General features: G+C 33.7%; 1 protein-coding gene across 1 annotated transcript; it reads left to right on the top strand.

The window, feature by feature from the left end:
- Positions 1–463: 463 nt before the first annotated feature.
- LOC132551607 (carboxypeptidase E-like) lies at positions 464–19,018 on the top strand. The gene is made up of 9 exons (XM_060215776.1): positions 464–770; positions 1,374–1,582; positions 9,127–9,276; positions 11,898–12,061; positions 12,739–12,875; positions 13,373–13,506; positions 14,320–14,455; positions 14,580–14,749; positions 15,065–19,018. The coding sequence occupies exons 1-9, from the start codon at positions 557–559 to the stop codon at positions 15,197–15,199; spliced, it is 1,449 nt and encodes a 482-aa protein (XP_060071759.1). The 5' UTR covers positions 464–556; the 3' UTR covers positions 15,200–19,018.
- Positions 19,019–19,372: the final 354 nt, after the last annotated feature.

Here is a 19,372-nt window from a genome sequence, read left to right as displayed (position 1 = left end):
CCTTGTAATTTACAATTTTCGGATCGCCAGGTCAAGTTACTCCATACTATCCTATGTTACCTTATATTGGTCGTAATTACAGAACATCTAAAATAATTCGTAAAAGTCAACGTAGTTTCTTTATTCTATGTTATCATTGATCAAACGTTGATATAGTATGACTTCGTGTTCCACTTTCGTTACAAATTTGAAATATATATGTACCATAAAAAGGGGAACTATTTGTTTATAAATTAATTTAAATGTTTTATTACTTTTCATGATTGACGTTTGACAGGATTTTATATACCGATTAAATTTCAACAATAAAAAAATATGTTGTATTTAATAATGAAAAGTATTGATAAGAAACCTAATATATAACACTGTATATATATTTTTTACAGTCACGTAAGGAATGCTCCCTTTGACGTCAATATTTACGTCATCCCGGTATAAACATAACCGTAACAGCAGGTGCTCGTTGACAGTAGAAATAACATATTGTATAGTTGATCTTTCGTACTTCATTTTTGTTTCACTCAAAGGAGGAACTCTTAGAAAAACAAAAGTTGACATGCTTAAACTAAGCATTTTGTTGGTGATCGTGCCAGCATTATGTCTTGGATTTGAGTTGAGAAACCACAATACTAAGGAAGTTGCTGCAGCATTGGACGAGATCAATACGGAATGTCCAGATATCACACGTATCTATTCCGTCGGCGAGTCGGTCCAACATCGTCCTCTGAAAGTGATTGAATTCTCTACCTCACCAGGAGAACATGTCATAGGTAACTTTCTATTGAGTACAATTTTGCGGATAGACCCGCTGTATATGTGAAATCCTACTCACTTTGTTCTTATTTGCCTGTCCTGAACTGTTTCTGGATATTTTTAACTTTGGTAATATTTTTAAAATATATTTTGTAATGTCAATTTGTAGTTATTTTGTTCTTGTTTCAATTTTTCCTTTCCTTCTTTTCCAATATTTATGCCTTCAGACTTGCTAGGCTGTCATAAGCTTTATGGTCTTCAGACTTGCTAGGATGTGTAAGTCATATGGTCTTCGGACTTGCGATGATGTCTGAAGTTCTATCACGGTCTTCAGACTTGCGAGGATGTGTTAAGTTCTATGCTCTTCAGACTTGCGAGGATGTGTTAAGTTCTATGCTCTTCAGACTTGCGAGGATGTCTCAAGTTCTATGGTCTTCAGACTTGCTAGGATGTCTTTTAGTTCTGTGGTCTTCAGACCTGCTAGAATGTCTTAAGTTTCATGAATCAAAGAAAAACTGAAAGTGTGAAATTAAAAATTATGTTATGAATGATGCTGCATATACCATTCCTAACATTTCTTAAACTGCGCATAAATTACAGCTAATATTTTTCTTTTGCAGGTGTTCCAGAGTTTAAATATGTGGCAAACATGCATGGAAATGAGGTGGTAGGACGTGAGATGCTGCTGAAACTTGGTATGTACATGTGTGAACAGTACAAGAAAGGCAACGAGACTATTACATGGCTCATCCATCACACCCGCATTCATCTTATGCCTACCATGAACCCTGACGGATGGGAGGCAGCTAACAGTGGCCCCCTAGATAAGGTAATAAGAATGTCTCATTGAAGAACTGTAAATAAAAAGACCTTCCACATTCAGGCAAAGAAATAAAAGTTTCCATCATGTATACTGCTTTGTTTTTCAGATTTAAAATTCTTTGGGAGGCTAACATTGACTTGTGAAAACAGAAGTCTTGTTAATGTCATTGATTTCCCAACTTTTGAAAAGTTGATTGGCTTGATAAATTTAGCCCACCAATTTCCATCTACTCAAACCAAAATGATATCTTCATTAATAATGTGTCACAGTTGTTTTAAATCAGAGCTGCAGTGTTTGAGAGTATAACATAAGGAACAGAAATAGCCCACAAATAAGCCGATCAATGATCACTATAACACTGTATGTTATGTGAATGTGTATTTGAAGTCAACTGGTATATGGATTCATTGTCTTATTTCGCTGCTGGGTAATTGTTAGACTAACTGCAAATTAATGACATTTGATTAAATCTGATGACAATTTTACAGCATGATGTATATAGTGAACTAAATGCAAGAAAAGTTAATTGTCAGTAGATTCAGACCACTTGAAGCTACATAAAGTCAAACGTGTCTTAAAAGTCACCTGTCTATAAAGGCCTCATTTTTGGTTCCCTATGTAATGCAGTTGTAATGCAGTTGTAATGCAATTCATAGAAATTGAACTGTAGGGAGGCCACCTGTCTATAAAGGCCACTTTTACACAAAGACCACTTTTATCTGCTCTCTTCAGTAGCCTTTAAAGACAGGTTTGACTGTATCTTGAACCACAGGCATTTGGCTAGGTGATAAAAAAATAGTGTGTATAATATAATATATTACATACTATATTTTTATCAGCAAACTTAGTACCTGTGCTTGTTGCACACTTTAGTGACAATTACAAGTTTCCCGAAATTTAGTTGTTTCACTCCGCCAATGCACTTAGCACAAGAGAGATAAGAGTAGCAATGCTGTATCTATACTTGTAGAATAGATGGAGTCAATACAGTTAAAGAGTATTCTTGGTGCATTAGTTTTGGACCCCTTATTAATCATATATCGGTAGCAATGCTATATTGATGATTTGCAACCAAACAAATACATTAATGTATTGAAATGTGTTCAACCTAGGAATCTTATTGGCCGAGTTGCACATAGTGCAAATTCTGGGTGATAGTAAGGTGTATGGCGGGTGGGGAAAAGGGGTACCAGTTTTGTAGAATCAACTCCTCGTAGGGTTTTTGATGTAGAAGCTGGAAATTTTGTAGGATGTTTATATATATGTTGAAGATGTGCACCTCCTACTATGGATTCATTCCGGTTTCTTGATTTTCCGGGCTTTGGAACTTAGTCATTTTCAACAGTCTGGCATGGAAAATCCAAGATGACAGCCTTTGCCTCTTATAACAAATATTCTACATATTCAAGAAATGAAACACCCTTAAATGTCTTATAAATACCATATAACACTGCACTCATCCTGTAACCTGGCTAATTGTGGTTTTGCCCCATTTTTCAATAAAATGATAAGTGAAACACCAGTATATTTAGCTCACCTGGTTGGAAGGACTGATGAGCTTATGCCATCGCATCTGTCAGGATTTAACTTAAAAATCACCACTAGTCATGAACGAAAGACCAGATTTTCACCAAATTTTGTCTGAATCATCTTTTGGGGAAGGGGAACCAAGTTTGTATAAATATTAGATCTCCAACCACCAGGGGTTCAAGGGGCAGGGACCAGAAGGGGAAATTTTGCAAGTTCTTTAAAATCCTTCTCCTTCTGTACGAATGAATGGATTTTGCCCAAATTTGGTCTGAAGCATTCTTGGGTGAAGGGGAATCAATCTTGCATAGATATAAGGCCTCAACACCCTGGGGCTGAAAGAGCAGTACCCAACAGTGGAAATATAGCAAATTCTTTTTAATAATCTTCTCCTGCAGGAATGATTGGACTTTTAGCCAAGGTTAGGTCTGATGTATTCTAGGGTAAAAGAGCATCAATTCTAAACAGTTCACCCTGGCCCCCAAGGGTGGAAGGGATTGGCCCAACTGTTGAAATGTAAGTTCTTAAACATCCTCCTTCCATACAAAGTTTGGTCTGAGGCAATATGTATGAATAGTGTATTTGGCTTTGTTTGACCACAAGGCCTGTACTCAATAGAGAAATTAAATAAAAAAAATTGTTCGTCATAAATAAAATCTTTATTAAAAGACTGAATAGCTGAACTAACCAGGTGAGAGATGCAGGCCCCTTGGGCCTCTTGTTCTGAAAGATATCTCAAATACAACCTCAAATTTGCTCACCTGAAATGACAGTCATCTGTTTCTAGTGACATCACTGAATCACAGAGACGTTTGAGTTAGACCAGCAGTGGCTCAGATATGCACAAATTTCACGTAAAATTATCTCTTAGAACTGGAAAGACTTCTACCCCAGTGTAGATGTAAAAAAATCAAAATAAAACCTTGTCAAGTGGATATCTATAGCTATGTGTGCGCTTGATGGACGACAACAAATAACTGGCTTCAGAAGATCGACTGATTGGCTATTTTATGTTTTCTAGGAAGATATGTATTAAGAAAAACTACCCAAATTTACCAATGAGATGATTACTCATGGTATTTTCAATTTTTAATCTCAGTTACTTTTGAGAAGTGTCACATGTTACAGAATTCAAAATCATCCAGGTTTTAGGCCACATAGGTCGATAGTTCATATAATACATTTCAACAAAGTGACAGCACCGAAATATATAGCAAACTGGAACCAATGTCTAGACGATACTTATTGAGATCACAAGTATGTAGAATTAATCATATAAAAGGATTGAAGAAGTTTTACCTTTAAAGCAGAAAAGGTCTTCTCATTGTGCAGTAGCATGTATGTATCAAAATGGGAGGTTAAAAATGAAGTGTAAATACTGAATAGCAGTCATTCTGTAAAAACATGGACTCCAGGATTTAATCTTATCAGAATGGAGAGGCACTTTATTGCATGTCAAGTTTGACATAAGAATATTCCAAAGACCTGAAAGATTATGGGGCTATACTGCAATAATAGTTTTGATGAAAAAAAGGACCAGAACTTGTGCTGCATGGCAAGCGATCAATAGTGATCATGACGAATGACAGAATTGATGATAAACACTAGTTCAGTTTTTTTCTCTTTTTGTGTGTGTGTGTTAAATTGATGTTAATGGATAAATTGAAATCAATTTATTATCAAAGCAAGCAGGAAAGTGTATAACCTGTGGCAGCATATTCTTAAGTTTCAAAAGATTTTATTTCTGTTAAGGGAGTAATAATTCTCTTATATCTATGAAGAATTGGAAACATGAATTTGTGTGATTTTAAATCGCATGAACCCTAGATCAATTTTCACATTTGTAAATTAAATGTCTGTCATATATACCTTGGCAAATAAAATGAATGAAAGAAAATTCAGGTTAACAGTATAACAAGAGATTATTTCAGTTGTTGTGTATCAGATCTATTAAGTCAGTCTATATAAACTCTCTATGTTTGATAAGATAAACTGATTTTTCTACTCAAATTTGGCACAGGAACACACACAAAAGAAAATTATCTTTACTACCGTAGTAAAACGCTAAGATCTCAACAGATTCAGTACATTCTTGTAACAACCATTATACAAGTAGCTTTGTATGTCAGTGAAAATGTTATTATGTTAAATGACTTTACCAAATCTGAATATTCTCACATACTTTTGATCAACAGAAACAACTTGCAAATGACAAGATAAGAAGTCATTTGGACACAAGCTTTGCCTTCTATGTTTAGATGGGACTTTAAATATGTGTTTAAAACAAAATCTTTGTTTCCTTAACAGCTTCAATCTCATTTTTCTTTTCCGTCAAATTGGTTTGCCTTTTTCAGTTAAATATGATATTATTGTAGAAGATCTAACTGTAGGTACAGAAATAAGACTTTTTAACATACGAAATATCTGATTTTGTCACCGTTGTCATCAGTGGTGCTTTTATATATTTGCTAGTACAGATACACGGACTCAGCACTGATCTAATTACCGTCTAACTCAATAATCAATAGAGGAAGTTTACGATAGCCTGGCAATCCTCTGCCTCCACACACTGGTAGTCCTGACAACACTCCCACGCATACGCTCGAGAGTTATCAGCAAAATAGGAGGTGTGGCATTAAGATTAGCTGTGTTATTGGTTGTATGACTATATTGATGTATATCAGTTGGTTGAAAAGGGTATACAATAGGCCTGTACCATTGATATTGAAAAAGTAAATGTTTTGTCTATGGTGTTGGTAGATTAGAGTTTCAGATTTTCAGTAATATTTTGGTGACATTAGTATTGTATGATATTTAAGTTTTTTTCAATCAGAAATATTCTGGACATGTGCTTTAGAAGGCAATTCTCACTGATGACAAGGAACAAGAGTACATATGGGCATGAAAATTCTTTATCTTGATTACATATAAGGTCTCTGGTAAAATTGTGTGCTGTTTATTTTTTTTCCTTTTTAATTTCTCATAATGGTTCAAATTTTCAACAAAAGCTTGCAACAACAAAAAATGAAGTTATAAAACAGACTGGATATCTGTATTGATTTTGTCTTTAAAGGACATACTTCCTCATGTAAATTCCATCTTCCAAAAATAATTTCCTTACTGATATAGAAGAAGTTGATATTTTGAGAGGTTCTGTTCACCCATATGTTTGTGTTATGGTCCATGTAGTCTTACCCCATGGGACAAGTTAGTAGAAAAGCATTCACTGATATTAATACAGATGTGATACACCCAGATCTAGACCTGAAAATAGGTACTTATATGTTATCATCATTACATTGTGACTATTTATATTCAGGTCTTACATCTATAAATATCACATGTAGTGATAACAATATCATGTACTTTTACCATTTAGAATGGTATATTATGTGTTGTACAATCAGATTTATTTTGTCAAGTTTTAAAGCCAAATAAAAGGCAGTCTCCCCTTGCCGTAATGTGTGTGTGTTATCGTCCCAAAATGAAACAATATCCAAAAATATTGAATTAGGCCATCTGTGAAAGTCCTAGCATTTGATTCCAGAAAATACCCATAAAGATATGATGATAGATAGATATAATGAGAACATTGACTAAAAAGCTCTGAAATATATATATAGGCTTGGAAATTGAATATCCTCACACCAGGATGTGATTAACTTGTGTACTGAAATCAGATATATCAGAATTAAACATTTGTATGGAAAAGGAAAGCTAGATATATTTCCCTAATGGAGGATTTGATATGGTGTCACTGCGTTCAATCTCCAGAGGGCAAATATTTGGTGTTACTCTCACATTTCATCTGGTTTTCATATACTGTTTAAATTTTGTATTTCATTTGCTTTCTTTCACTATTGTTTAAAATTGTTGTGTGCTACATGAATTTAATGGATTTCAGAACAAGCCTGTAACTCATGATCATGTGAAGTCTGTAGACAATGTAGTGTTAAGTTTGTCTTTGTATCCATTTTTTTTTCTTTAACAAAAAACATAATATGACAGATATTTAAATTCTCAAACATGCTCATAGCTATATATTGTACATTTAAATGAGTATGACCCAGGGTAGGAATAACAATGCATGTATTTTGAAGGGTTTGAGGCCAAACAGTTTAAATGTGATCTTCAAAGGACAAATTTACAAATAATTTCTATTCAAACTGGAGGGTAAATTTTTCTAACGTGCCTTATCCTATTTGTATAGTTAGTTCAAAGTACTTTCATGTGATTGCATTCTTGCAGAGTACTTTTACTTTAAACATTTACATAGAGACGCTTACTTCACAATGAGTTCGTGACTTACAGATCTTATAACAAAAGGTTTGAATTTTGAATGACCTCACACGTCCAGTTTCAAAATGATTGTACCAAGGAGAAAAGAAACTAAAATATGTATTGTTTAAAGAGATTTATGGGAAAAAATAAATTTTTAAACTTTTTTTTCCAGAATTATTACATGTAAATTTTGTATTTTTCATTTGGTGATCTGTGATGTAGATTACAAGTTTACCACTGTATAATTAATATTACACTTGATCATAAACTGATAAATAATTATGTAATGTCAGTTTTCCTTATAGGTCAATTTGTCAGAAAATGAAATTAGCTTGATGAGGCATAACATTGTTGATGATAACTTGTAGGTGGTGCCTACAATAGTCAGTTTTTTCTCTGGAGAAAGTCGGTTACAATCTCCTTTACACCAGAAATAGAAACATCATGGCCTGGAGAACATAATGTCACAAATGTTTTGAATTTCAAACTTATGTGCAGATTAGGGTATCAGTGTGTCTAAACATCTATGACTGAGACTCTAGTTAAAAAGCTGCTTTTGCAGTAGTACAAAGTCAGTCAGATGGATCTGCTTCAACTTCACTCAGTCAATTGTAGAAAAATATTTAAGAAAAAAAGAGAAATGAGAAAAAAAATTTCACCAATGATTTAAATGCCAAGATAACAATGTTTTTTTTTGATAATTTGCCATTGATAATTCAAGTTTTTTGTTTGTTTTTCAATATGCCAACAATCTATGTCAAGATATGAATTAGTCTAGTATCCCTAATTTAGTGTTGGTATCTTGGCCAAAATCTTGCTGGTTGAAGTTAATGTTATAGTAAGTGATGTAAAGTAGAATGTATCAGCTGAGATAGCTCAAGGTCACTGTAGATTTTGAATGTGTTTACCACAGTCATCCTGCCAACTCAAAGTCACTGTTGATTTTGAATGTGTTTACCACAGTCATCCTGCTAGCTCAAGGTCACTGTAGATTTTGAATGTGTTTACCACAGTCATCCTGCTAGCTCAAAGTCACTGTAGATTTTGAATGTGTTTACCACAGTCATCCTGCTAGCTCAAGGTCACTGTAGATTTTGAATGTGTTTACCACAGTCATCCTGCTAGCTCAAGGTCACTATTGATTTTGAATGTGGTTATCACTGTCATCCTGCTAGCTCAAAGTCACTGTAGATTTTCAATATGGTTACCAGAGTCATCCTGCTAGCTCAAAGTCACTGTTGATTTTTAATGTGGTTATCACAGTCATCCTGCTAGCTCAAAGTCACTGTAGATTTTCAATATGGTTACCACAGTCATCCTGCTAGCTCAAAGTCACTGTTGATTTTTAAGGTGGTTATCACAGTCATCCTGCTAGCTCAAAGTCACTGTAGATTTTTAATGTGGTTACCACTCATCCTACTAGCTCAAAGTCACTGTAGATTTTGAATGTGTTTACCACAGTCATCCTGCTAGCTCAAAGTCACTGTTGATTTTTAAGGTGGTTATCACAGTCATCCTGCTAGCTCAAAGTCACTGTAGATTTTTAATGTGGTTACCACTCATCCTACTAGCTCAAAGTCACTGTAGATTTTGAATATGGTTATCTATAAAACTTGAACCTAATATGGCCAACATCCAAATTAAGACTCAAAGTCAGGGATGGGCTTATTGCAGGTCATTGGTCACCATTGATGTAAAAATAGCCAACAATACTTTAATACAAGAGTAACTTTTACTTTCAGAATGGTCAACGTAACTGGCTAACAGGACGGTCAAATGGAAATAATGTTGACTTGAACAGGAACTTCCCAGATTTAGACCCCGCACTTCATCGAGGTGACGGTCCTAACAACCACGTTAAAAGTGAAAAAGAGGCTCTGAAGACTCCTAATGTAAGTTGAGGTGTGAGTTCTGATCTTGTAACATGTTCAGACAACAATATGTTATATCTACAAGACTAACTTACATGGCACACTTTTGACGTATACTTTACTAATGTTTACAATAAGGTTTCGTACAGATCAATTAATGAAACAAACAAAATGTGAAAATTTCATAATATTGTCTTCAGGTTGGTAATGTCAATAGAATGCTAATTCGGATAACACAACCAGTAGAAGATTTGATCTGTTTTAGTGAAAATTTGAATGCCCAAAAGCAATATTGTTTCTTATATTTTCCATAAACTCAATTCAAAAGATATACAAGGATAGGTTACTATAATGCAGTTCACATACAGTTGAGCTACAATGTTGTCTCCATATAAGGACTAAATGCTTTTGAATAACCTAGAATATAATTCTTAATATAATAAAACCTTGTGACCTGTGAAAGTTCACTGTAACTATACCAGACTTGTTTTCAAAATGATTTGCATTTTACCAATGCATAAATTAAGTGCAGTCATGTACTAGACAACTTTCACATACTGTTTTCCATTTTTTGGGGTTTTTCTTTTCTTTTTTTTTTTTGATCCCCTTCCTAGAACCTGGAACTAGAAAGGGGGAACTAAAGATTTGTGTGTGTCCGTCTGTCCATCTTTGCGTCTGTCCTAGCATTATCTTATTTGGGCCCTATCTCCTATGCTACGAGTCACTTATACTTACTTAGGGTATGGTTTCACCTCGGTAAGGCAATGTGTCATGTATCAAAAATATGTCACTCATGACCTACATTTTGATCTTGACCTGTATCAAATCAAATGAAAAGTTTGTCTGTGCTGTATTTCCTACACAACTAGCCTGTGGAACTTTCTACCAGGGGCACATGGGTTGCTTGCAGTGCACTCTTGGCATAAAATTTCATATTTAATAGGGTATGTAATTCATCTAGTATTCTTATTTATACGGAAAAAGTTGATCTTGTACGTTTATGATTTATTATCAGATTCTACAGTGTAGAGGTAAACATCTGTCCAGTGTGACTTTTGCCTTTGCATACAGCTATTATTGATCCAACCGAAAATTCAACCGAAAATGCATAAAAACTTGTATTTCATAGACTTTATATAACATCAAACTTTAACCCACAATTTCCTTACATGCATTAAGATCAGGCAGAGACAATACTTTTTACTCCATAATTTGTATTCACTTCACATATGTGTTATAGAGCAGTCATATTGACACTTTGTGTAATCACATTCAAACTATGCAGAGGACCGCCATTAAAAAATCAATTGGGCCTCATCTGTGAAATACCCAGTATACACCCTGTGCTTAAAGTGGATGATTATGTCATTACTAATGTAACAATTGTCAGTGACATGATAATTGTACATTATGTATTCTACCATATATCACGACACATGTATTCTGTTGACATTTTATGAAAAGTATTCAAACACCACCCCCACCCTCCACCCCCACCCCAATTTACAACTCTTCGAAAAATATAAATAAAGTTCTGAAGTACACCTGTATTTGTAGAACACAACTTACTACTAAGTATCATTTTGTGGCTTACAGCTATGTTCCTGTGTGATGTAATTTGTTGTTACTCCAATGAAAAGCAAGAAAATTGATGTTTACAGATGATGTTGGTTTACATATAGGACAATACTCATAATATCTATGATTTACTGGCCTTCGTTTCAAACAGCATCAAGTCCTTTTTGTCTCAACTGTGTGATGGGTTTTTTATGTCAGGAAAACAATTCTGTCATTCATCAATGATGTCGTTATAAATTGCTACAATTTTCACTATCACTGACCATTTGTTAAGTTTCTATATAAACTATGTATCAATAAATTTGTTTTATAGCTGGCAATTTGGGAGAGCTGAAGTTAATCAACAGCCATTAGGGAGGGTATGGTACTAATATAAACTGTTAAAATAACTGTTAACTCATAGTCATACCATTTATTTATACCCTTGCCTGTATCTCTACTCACACTTCCCACATATTTACCAGATGGTCCAAAGGTCAGTGATCTGATGACTTGTGTGCTGGGTTTATTGCCCTGTGAACAGCCACATCATTTTTAGGTTGGTTCTTCCTGAAATAGGTGGTGGCTACCACACTGAACAACATGCTGGAGGCCAATCAAAAAATTTTTATGACAAGCATTTAAAGACCAGAAATCTGAAGTTCCCTCTAAGGGTGAAAATAGTGAATTTTCATGTAAGCCTTTGAAATTTGTTTTCATTACTTCTCATTGCAACAAACTTTACAAGTGCTATTGTTTAATTTCTATCAGTGTTTGTATTTGCAGTTTCCTAAATGGGTTTTTTTTTCTGATTAAATGGGGTCCTTTTATACTGCTGTCCTTTTTAATGTTTTTGATTCAATATGCTATAGGAACAGTTCAACACAGACACAGATGTATTATAATACAAGTATTTCCCATGTTTTGGTGTAAAACATCATCCCTTGATTTTCAGTTCAGAACCAACGTAATATGAAAACCTGATTCTCAGGTTTCACAAAAAATTCAAACAGAATATTAAAGATGTATGGTATATTATTGATAAAGCAGTGTGTTCAAGTCTTGGTTATCTAATGTTATTGTAGCTGCAGCCAGAGACCATTGAACTGATTCGTTACATCACAGAGAACCCATTTGTTCTGTCTGCCAACCTACACGGTGGGGACTTGGTAGCCAACTATCCATTTGATGAAAGTTTTCGTAAAGGAGTATCACAATATGCAGGCTCCCCTGATGATGAAACTTTCAGGTAAATACACCCCATTGTGAATTAGACAGCAAGGAATAAATACAAAACTAGAATACTGATTGGCCGCTAGGTCCACACAGCATTGCCGAATACAATTCAGAAGTCAGATGTGTGAATATTGCATATGTGATGTGGTGTCAATCAAATATCAGATTAAGGGCATATCTAAGCAGTGTATAATTGTTTTTAGAGCCATGATGGCCAATCCTAGCTGAATCTGAACTGCAAAAAATATTTTGCCATCTTATTGAGATTTAAAACATAATATTAAAATAATGATAAATGTATGCATCAATTTTCCTCTGGAAATTCCTCTTGAGTTGTGATTACAGAGAAACCAATTGTAATATCATGTACTATTAATGAAAAGAAAATATGCAAAATTCCAATAAAAGATTTCATAGAAGTGATACCTATACTGATTTCCATATGCTTTTCTTTACCTGAAATGTGGTCATGCAGAGCACAAAATATAAAACAAATACCTGTAAACAAAGAGAAAGGACAAAGGGTTGAAGTTTTTCCTCATTAGTTTGACTGGAATTTTGGCATATTCTATAGGATGTTTTATATCAGTATGAACTATATGACCAAAATTGACTGATATCAGCAAGAACATGTGGAAACATTCAAGTTATTATAAACCCTACTAACACCATTGCATTTTCCTGGCACAGATACCTGGCTAAGAGCTATTCCCTTTACCACACACTGATGGCAAAAGATCACCCCACGTGTGATATGTCAGGGGACGATGACTTCGCCAAGCAGGGAGGGATCACCAATGGAGCAGCCTGGTACTCAGTTGCAGGAGGTAAAACAAATTAAATATGTTACCAGATCCTGTAAGAAGTTTATAGACTGGGTGAATATCTCGTGTTAAATGTTTGTACAGTTAACCTTAAAAGGTCACTGCTAATTAAAATAGTTAAAGAATTCTGGAAGGACATATCGTTTTGGCATAATACAGGAATTATCACTGAATTTATCATAAAATATTGAGGATAAAAAATTGATTTTGTAAATTGATAAATGATTTTTATAATTTCCTTATACTGTAAAATCCTGAATTTTCGTGAGAGATTTATTTTCATTGATATTGTGGGTACACTTAATCAGGGACGTATAATACTGTATTATACGTCCCTGACTTAATCCATAAATTCATGTCCTCAAACTGTCAAGATTAGTATAAGTATCCTTATTGATCAGTACTTATCCTTAAAGTTAAGTATCCACAATAAAGAGATTTTTATTTAGAGACTCTTGGCTTCTATGAAATTACATAATGTATGGTAACTTTGATTGTAGGTATGCAAGACTTTAATTATGCTGCTAGCAATTGTTTTGAGATTACTGTGGAACTGGGTTGTGACAAATTTCCCAAGGACGAGAAGGAGTATTGGATTCAGAACAAGGAAGCACTGGTGAATTTTATGTTACAGGTGAGACTTGGAATTAAGATTCCCATAATCATATATCGTTGTTGAGTTTCCTCAAAATCAGATAAAAATTTTATTTTTGTGGCTATAAGCTTTCGCAAATTTCCATATCAAAATATGTTTTTCATGAAATCCTCCCTCTTATAAGCATCTCTGATGTGATAGATAGGAGAGATTTAGACAAAATGCTAATGGTTTAAATGTGTATTTGTGAACCTTAATAGGTGAGTGACACTGATCTTTCAAGACTAAAAAAAAACTACCAATACAGGAGACTGACCCTGCAAATGATCTTTTCTCTTCAACAGCTTGTTAGCACACAACACAAACTGTTGTAGGAAGACTGTTGTTGTAGATTTGATCTGTACAACAGAAAACCACTTTCTGTCATTCTTGTCATAATTCACAGCAATTTACTTTTGCAGATTGTTTTGATTGAAAAATCACAAAAGTAAATCACACACAAACGAAAGATTGCATTCAGTATTTTGATATTTACCTCTTTAATGTTTCATCAACATGCCTTATATTACAAAATCATGGATAAGCATGAATATTTGTTTCCAAAGTTTTTTTAGTTAAATGACAATTGATACAAATTAGAATTTATGAACAAATCTATAATACTTTAGTCAAACTCGTCGTTTGTGATTTCACCATCATTTTAGATCTTATGTGAGTTCTTGGAAGATGACTGGTATTCCCAATTGTTTTGTAACTCTTTACACACAGATTTTTATTGTTTAGATTGTACAATTCCACTGTGTTACGTAACAACTTTATACACGGAGATCACATGTAAAATTTCCTTTTAAGACACACATTGGCGTGAAGGGAGTTGTAAAAGATGGCGAGACCATGAAACCGCTGGAGGATGTAGCCATTAAAGTTTACAAATACACACCCGAGACCAGGAAAGGCTGGACCTACATTGATCACGACATCACTACCTGTAAGTTATTGAGAACAGCAAGTGTCCTGTAGGCAGGAATTAAGATGTATATGTACTTCTGATGTTTGTGTTATTGAATTCCAATGTATAACTATAAATTATGTTGCTTACTTCTGGTTTCCAGTCAAGGGTGGTGACTACTATCGGCTGTTGGTCAGTGGTGACTACATGATAAAAGCTGTAAAACCTGGATACGTCAGCCAGAATCAGAGGGTTGTTGTGGATAACCAGCCTCTGCATGAAGCTCTAAAGCTGGACTTCATTCTTATGCCAGAGAGGTCCAGTGGAAAGATGGTAAATACCATTTAACTACTGACGTTGTGTTAGCAGTGCTGAGAGGATTAAAGCACTTTATTGTCTGGTATTGCTATTGACTGGTGTATTGATTACGATGGCTAGTTTATATCGATAATCATGTTATAGATGTATGCTACCTTACAGAAATGAACTTTCCCATCAACTATAATAATAATATATAACAATAATAATATTACAAGCAACTCTAAATGATTGAAAGTGTAACTGAAGACATCAATTTTCATGCAAATAAACCCAGGTGGCAGATTGTAGTGTAACTAGTAGCATCTTAATCTCATGATTTATTTGTAGGCAATGAGTTTCGGAAGATTCGGAAGTGGAAGGAATGGCCTGAAAAACAAGTTCAGTGGAATGACGGAGAATGAGTATGCGGATTATCTCGAGCGACTTGAGAGGGTCCTCGAAGATCGAATGTACCAGAGTTAACTGTACACAACAGCTAATGTTTGGGCAATTGTTTAGTCTGCCTTTGGAGGAAAATATAGCATCAGGTGATATACTAAAAAAATTTGGCCATCTTGGGAAAAGGTCATATCAAAATGTTTTCAATGATTACTGAACTGGTTGTCCTTGTATAGAAATATTTACAAAATTTCTAAATTGAAAGGAAATCTTTATGAAGTAAGGATGTAACATTAATCATTATGATGAAAAAGAACTGTAATAGCTTCATTTTTCATGCTATGACAGAGAAGTTTAGAAACATTTTCTGATTTGTCATTTGTGTCTTTCATGAAATCAACTGAAAGTACTTAAATTCCACCACAAATACATTCCATCATTTCCTAGTCTGAAACGGCAGCGAAAGACATTTCATTTGAATTGTTTTGTGCGATGATTGACATTTCTCCGTATAAACAATCATACACTGGAGTAGTATACATTTAAAATGGGCATAAATGATTCATTGTGTCACAAGAAATTTGTTTGCTTAAATCTCTTTGAGATTTGTATGTTTAAATTTGCATCACAGGATCAATTCAAAACATAGCAAAGATTTGTGGAATTTTACTTCTTATGGTTTATTTGATGAAGGAATACAACTTGATGACGAAACAAACAACACATTCCCATCATAATCTTAAATGGCATTGTGATTAGATGTTAATTAGAACTAACACTGCATTAAATAATCACAAATAAAGATGAACAAACTGACAAAAACCGCACCAAAATGGTTTCAGAATTTAATGATATATATATATATAGGCCAGTATTATGAAATTATCCAATTTACTGGCTTATTTGACCCCCTTTTCTATAGACTGACCCCCTGGGCTTCCCTTTTTTTATAAGGACTGAACCCCAGGGATTCGTACAGGTAAATTGTATGGTAATTATACAGTATTACCTAAGTTTCTGGTAAATGCAATAGCCCGGTATATGATAAATCTATTACCCAGGTAAATGGTGACCTAATTACCCAAAGGAATGATAATATATTACCCTGGTAAATGGTGAATGTATTACCCTAAGAAACAATAATATATTACCCTGGTATGTGGTCACTTGTATTATCCAGGTAAATGGCAACCATATTACCCAAAGAAATGGTAATAAATTACCCTGGTATGTCTTCATTCTTATTACTTAAGTTAATAGCAATTACGTTGTATTTATAAATGTATTATCTAGTCTGTTAAAAAGGCAAACGATTTGAAAATGCTTTCCCAACACATTAAAGGAATCTGTATTGGTAGGAAAACTCTCAGGCCAATATTTTTGTCTCATGTCATCAAGTTATAAAGTGTGAGTTGTTGTGAAATGCTGCTATTTAATTATGTAGTCAAGGAGCAAAGATATACACCATTGTATACTACCTTGACACGGATGATTTTTTTTTATTTTATTTTAAAATTTTTATTAAGAAACCCAAGGGAGGTACATTGCTACTATTTTGTTAATCTTTTCAACTGTTTTCTTAGTTATACAGGGTATATTTTTAATTTTTTTTCTGGCAGTTTTTAATCTGCTGTCAATCTACATGTGGTTAAAATCTTGGCATGTGGATGTACATGTACATGTATGTTACAGTTTTTATACATTTCTTACTTATAAAAAGGCAGTCGCAAATACTTAATTGACAATCTAGGTTTTTAAGCCTGTCACTCAAAAAAAACCACCTTTTTTTAAATAAATGAAATTTAAAACACATTGTGATCATCTTGAGAGTTTCAGCAAACTCCTTCAGTTTTGATTGTCTTTAAAATCCCAGGTACATCAGAAGGTTGTATACTGTAATATAAAGGTAGAATTGTTATGAAAATAGCTTCAATTGTTGTATGGAGATAAAAGTGCAATAAATATATTTTATTCTAATATCATGTTATGGATTTGATAGTATAGTTGTAAGAAGTTCAGTTGTAATTTCGAGATGCTAGAAACTTTACTGTAATTAACAAATAAAGGTTGAATACAGTACAGATATATTTGTGATAAAGGGAGGAGTTTTACCATGTTGATATTTATGATCTAGCTTGTTTAGCTTTACAGCGGTAAATTAGTTATTGAAGTTTTGCAAATTCTGGAATGTTAAATCAATCTGACAAGGTCAAATATTTCTTCAATTGAAATCAAGATATTGGAAGATACAATCTCAAAAGTAATTGAAGAGACTTAAAATCTCAAATTTAGGCCCTTTCAGTAATGAAGAGACTTGAAATCTCAAAATTTGGACCCTTTCAGTAATGAAGAGACTTAAAATCTCAAAATTTGGACCCTTTCAGCAATGAAGAGACTTCTGACAGATTGACCAGCCACAATAAAATGTATCCCCAGGATTTTTCTTTACAGAATTTGATGTTAAAATACTGACATACCCACAATGATATTGTAATTCACAGTTGATAATTACTCAATTTTCCAAAATTACATAACTTTCTGGTAGATCTTTGCACAGCTTACAACTCAATACTTATTGAACTGTAATGATGTTACCGATGAATGTTGTTAAGTTTCAGTGATTAATGGTTGTTCAGAGTTGTTGATCAAATGCATGCTCTTTCTTGTTGTAACGTCACAAATAGTTCATTAATATCTATATATTTGTGTGTACTCAATGTATAACTGTGAACCATTAGAAATATTTCATGAGAAGGAAAAGGTCCCATATATCTGATAGATGGTAATTTCTGTATGAAAATCTACACATTGACTAAAGAAAAATCATTAATGTAATTTTGCCTAACCAGACTGGTATGGCAGAGAATTTTTTTAAGAAATCCTGAGCATCTAACCATTGCAAAATTCACTTGCACAATTTTGTGCAATTTACTATTCCACCTTCTTCTGTGCACCTTTTCTTCCTTTGCAAATCATTGTGGGGCTAACTAGAGAGGAAAAAAATATAATTTTTTGTTTTTCAAATGTAAAGTAGGAAGAACCATAGATGTATTCTGCGAAGCAAAAATGTTTTCCTCTTCATATTAAGATATTACTCTGATGAAAGGGACCACATTGAACCCCCAAATCAATAGTGCCATTTTACCAGATTTCAGTAAAGAATGCTACGTTTTTTTAGGATTTACTTTTATAATTATTTAGATCTAACTAAAGGTTTTTGTCACAATTTTTAGATCACCTGAGACATTGTCTCCGTGTGACCTAGTGCAATCCCGTTTTGTTCCGCATCATGCGTTGTATCATTTTATCTGCTATTTTAAGTGCAAAAGAAATATCAGGTGTACAACAGTCGTGTTTTATACAATTTTGTACATTTACGATTACATTGATGTATTCTGTAAGTACCAAATTTACATTTACATACAACTTGCTTTGAACAAATGCATCAAATTGGTATCAAATAGGAACAAATACAGATGAGACCTGATGAGATCAGCACAAGTTATGTCTTAATATAAATATCTTAATTATTTTTTGGTATGTATTTTATCCTGTTGGTATATTTCTTTTGAGTGCTTATCCAACATCTGTCAACAAGTTTCCCAAAATCAAACATTTCCTCACAGTTAATGTCATCTGTTCTTTTTACCCACCTTAATAGAAATGATGTATCACCACTGACAAGGTATTAAAGTATCTCTGCTAGTATTACCAAAGATTAAATTATCACTTTTGTGATAAACGTAGTGCTGTTTTGACTAATTAACATCCAATTAAGTGTTTTTACATCATTTCTATACTTTCAGAACTACATCGGAAGAAAAAAATCTAAATTTTCAAAATTTTTATTTATTTTGTTGAAGTAGTTGTGTTGTTGTCTGTTACAATCTAATAAAATCTCCCAAGTGCAAAAAACGGTGTTGGTTTTTATTGTAATATCTTCATAAATGAAGTCTTTGATTTGTTTACCTAACCTAGGGAACAAGATTTGCTTGATGTGATATGAACATATTGAACATCCCATCATCTAAGAGCATTGAGATTTAGACTGGTATCAGTTTTATTCATGAAGGAGCCTCTATCTCAATAAAATCTTTAACACAGAATCTGACGTCAACACAGTCTAGTTGGTTTTTCAACATTGTTATTGGTCTCTGTCAACAATGTTGTTAAGAGGTTAAAGGACACCTTAAAGATTCTAGTTTTGGAAATTATTTAACAAAATTTTTGATTTCATGGCTTCTGTAAAACTATTGA

The sequence above is a fragment of the Ylistrum balloti genome, unplaced genomic scaffold, assembly GCF_031769215.1.
Source record: "Ylistrum balloti isolate Yb309-2 unplaced genomic scaffold, AGI_CSIRO_Ybal_v1 Utg370208, whole genome shotgun sequence".
Lineage (NCBI taxonomy): Eukaryota > Metazoa > Mollusca > Bivalvia > Pectinida > Pectinidae > Ylistrum > Ylistrum balloti.
The sequence above is the reverse complement of the archived record's forward strand: the minus strand, read 5'-3'. Positions and strand labels throughout refer to the sequence as shown.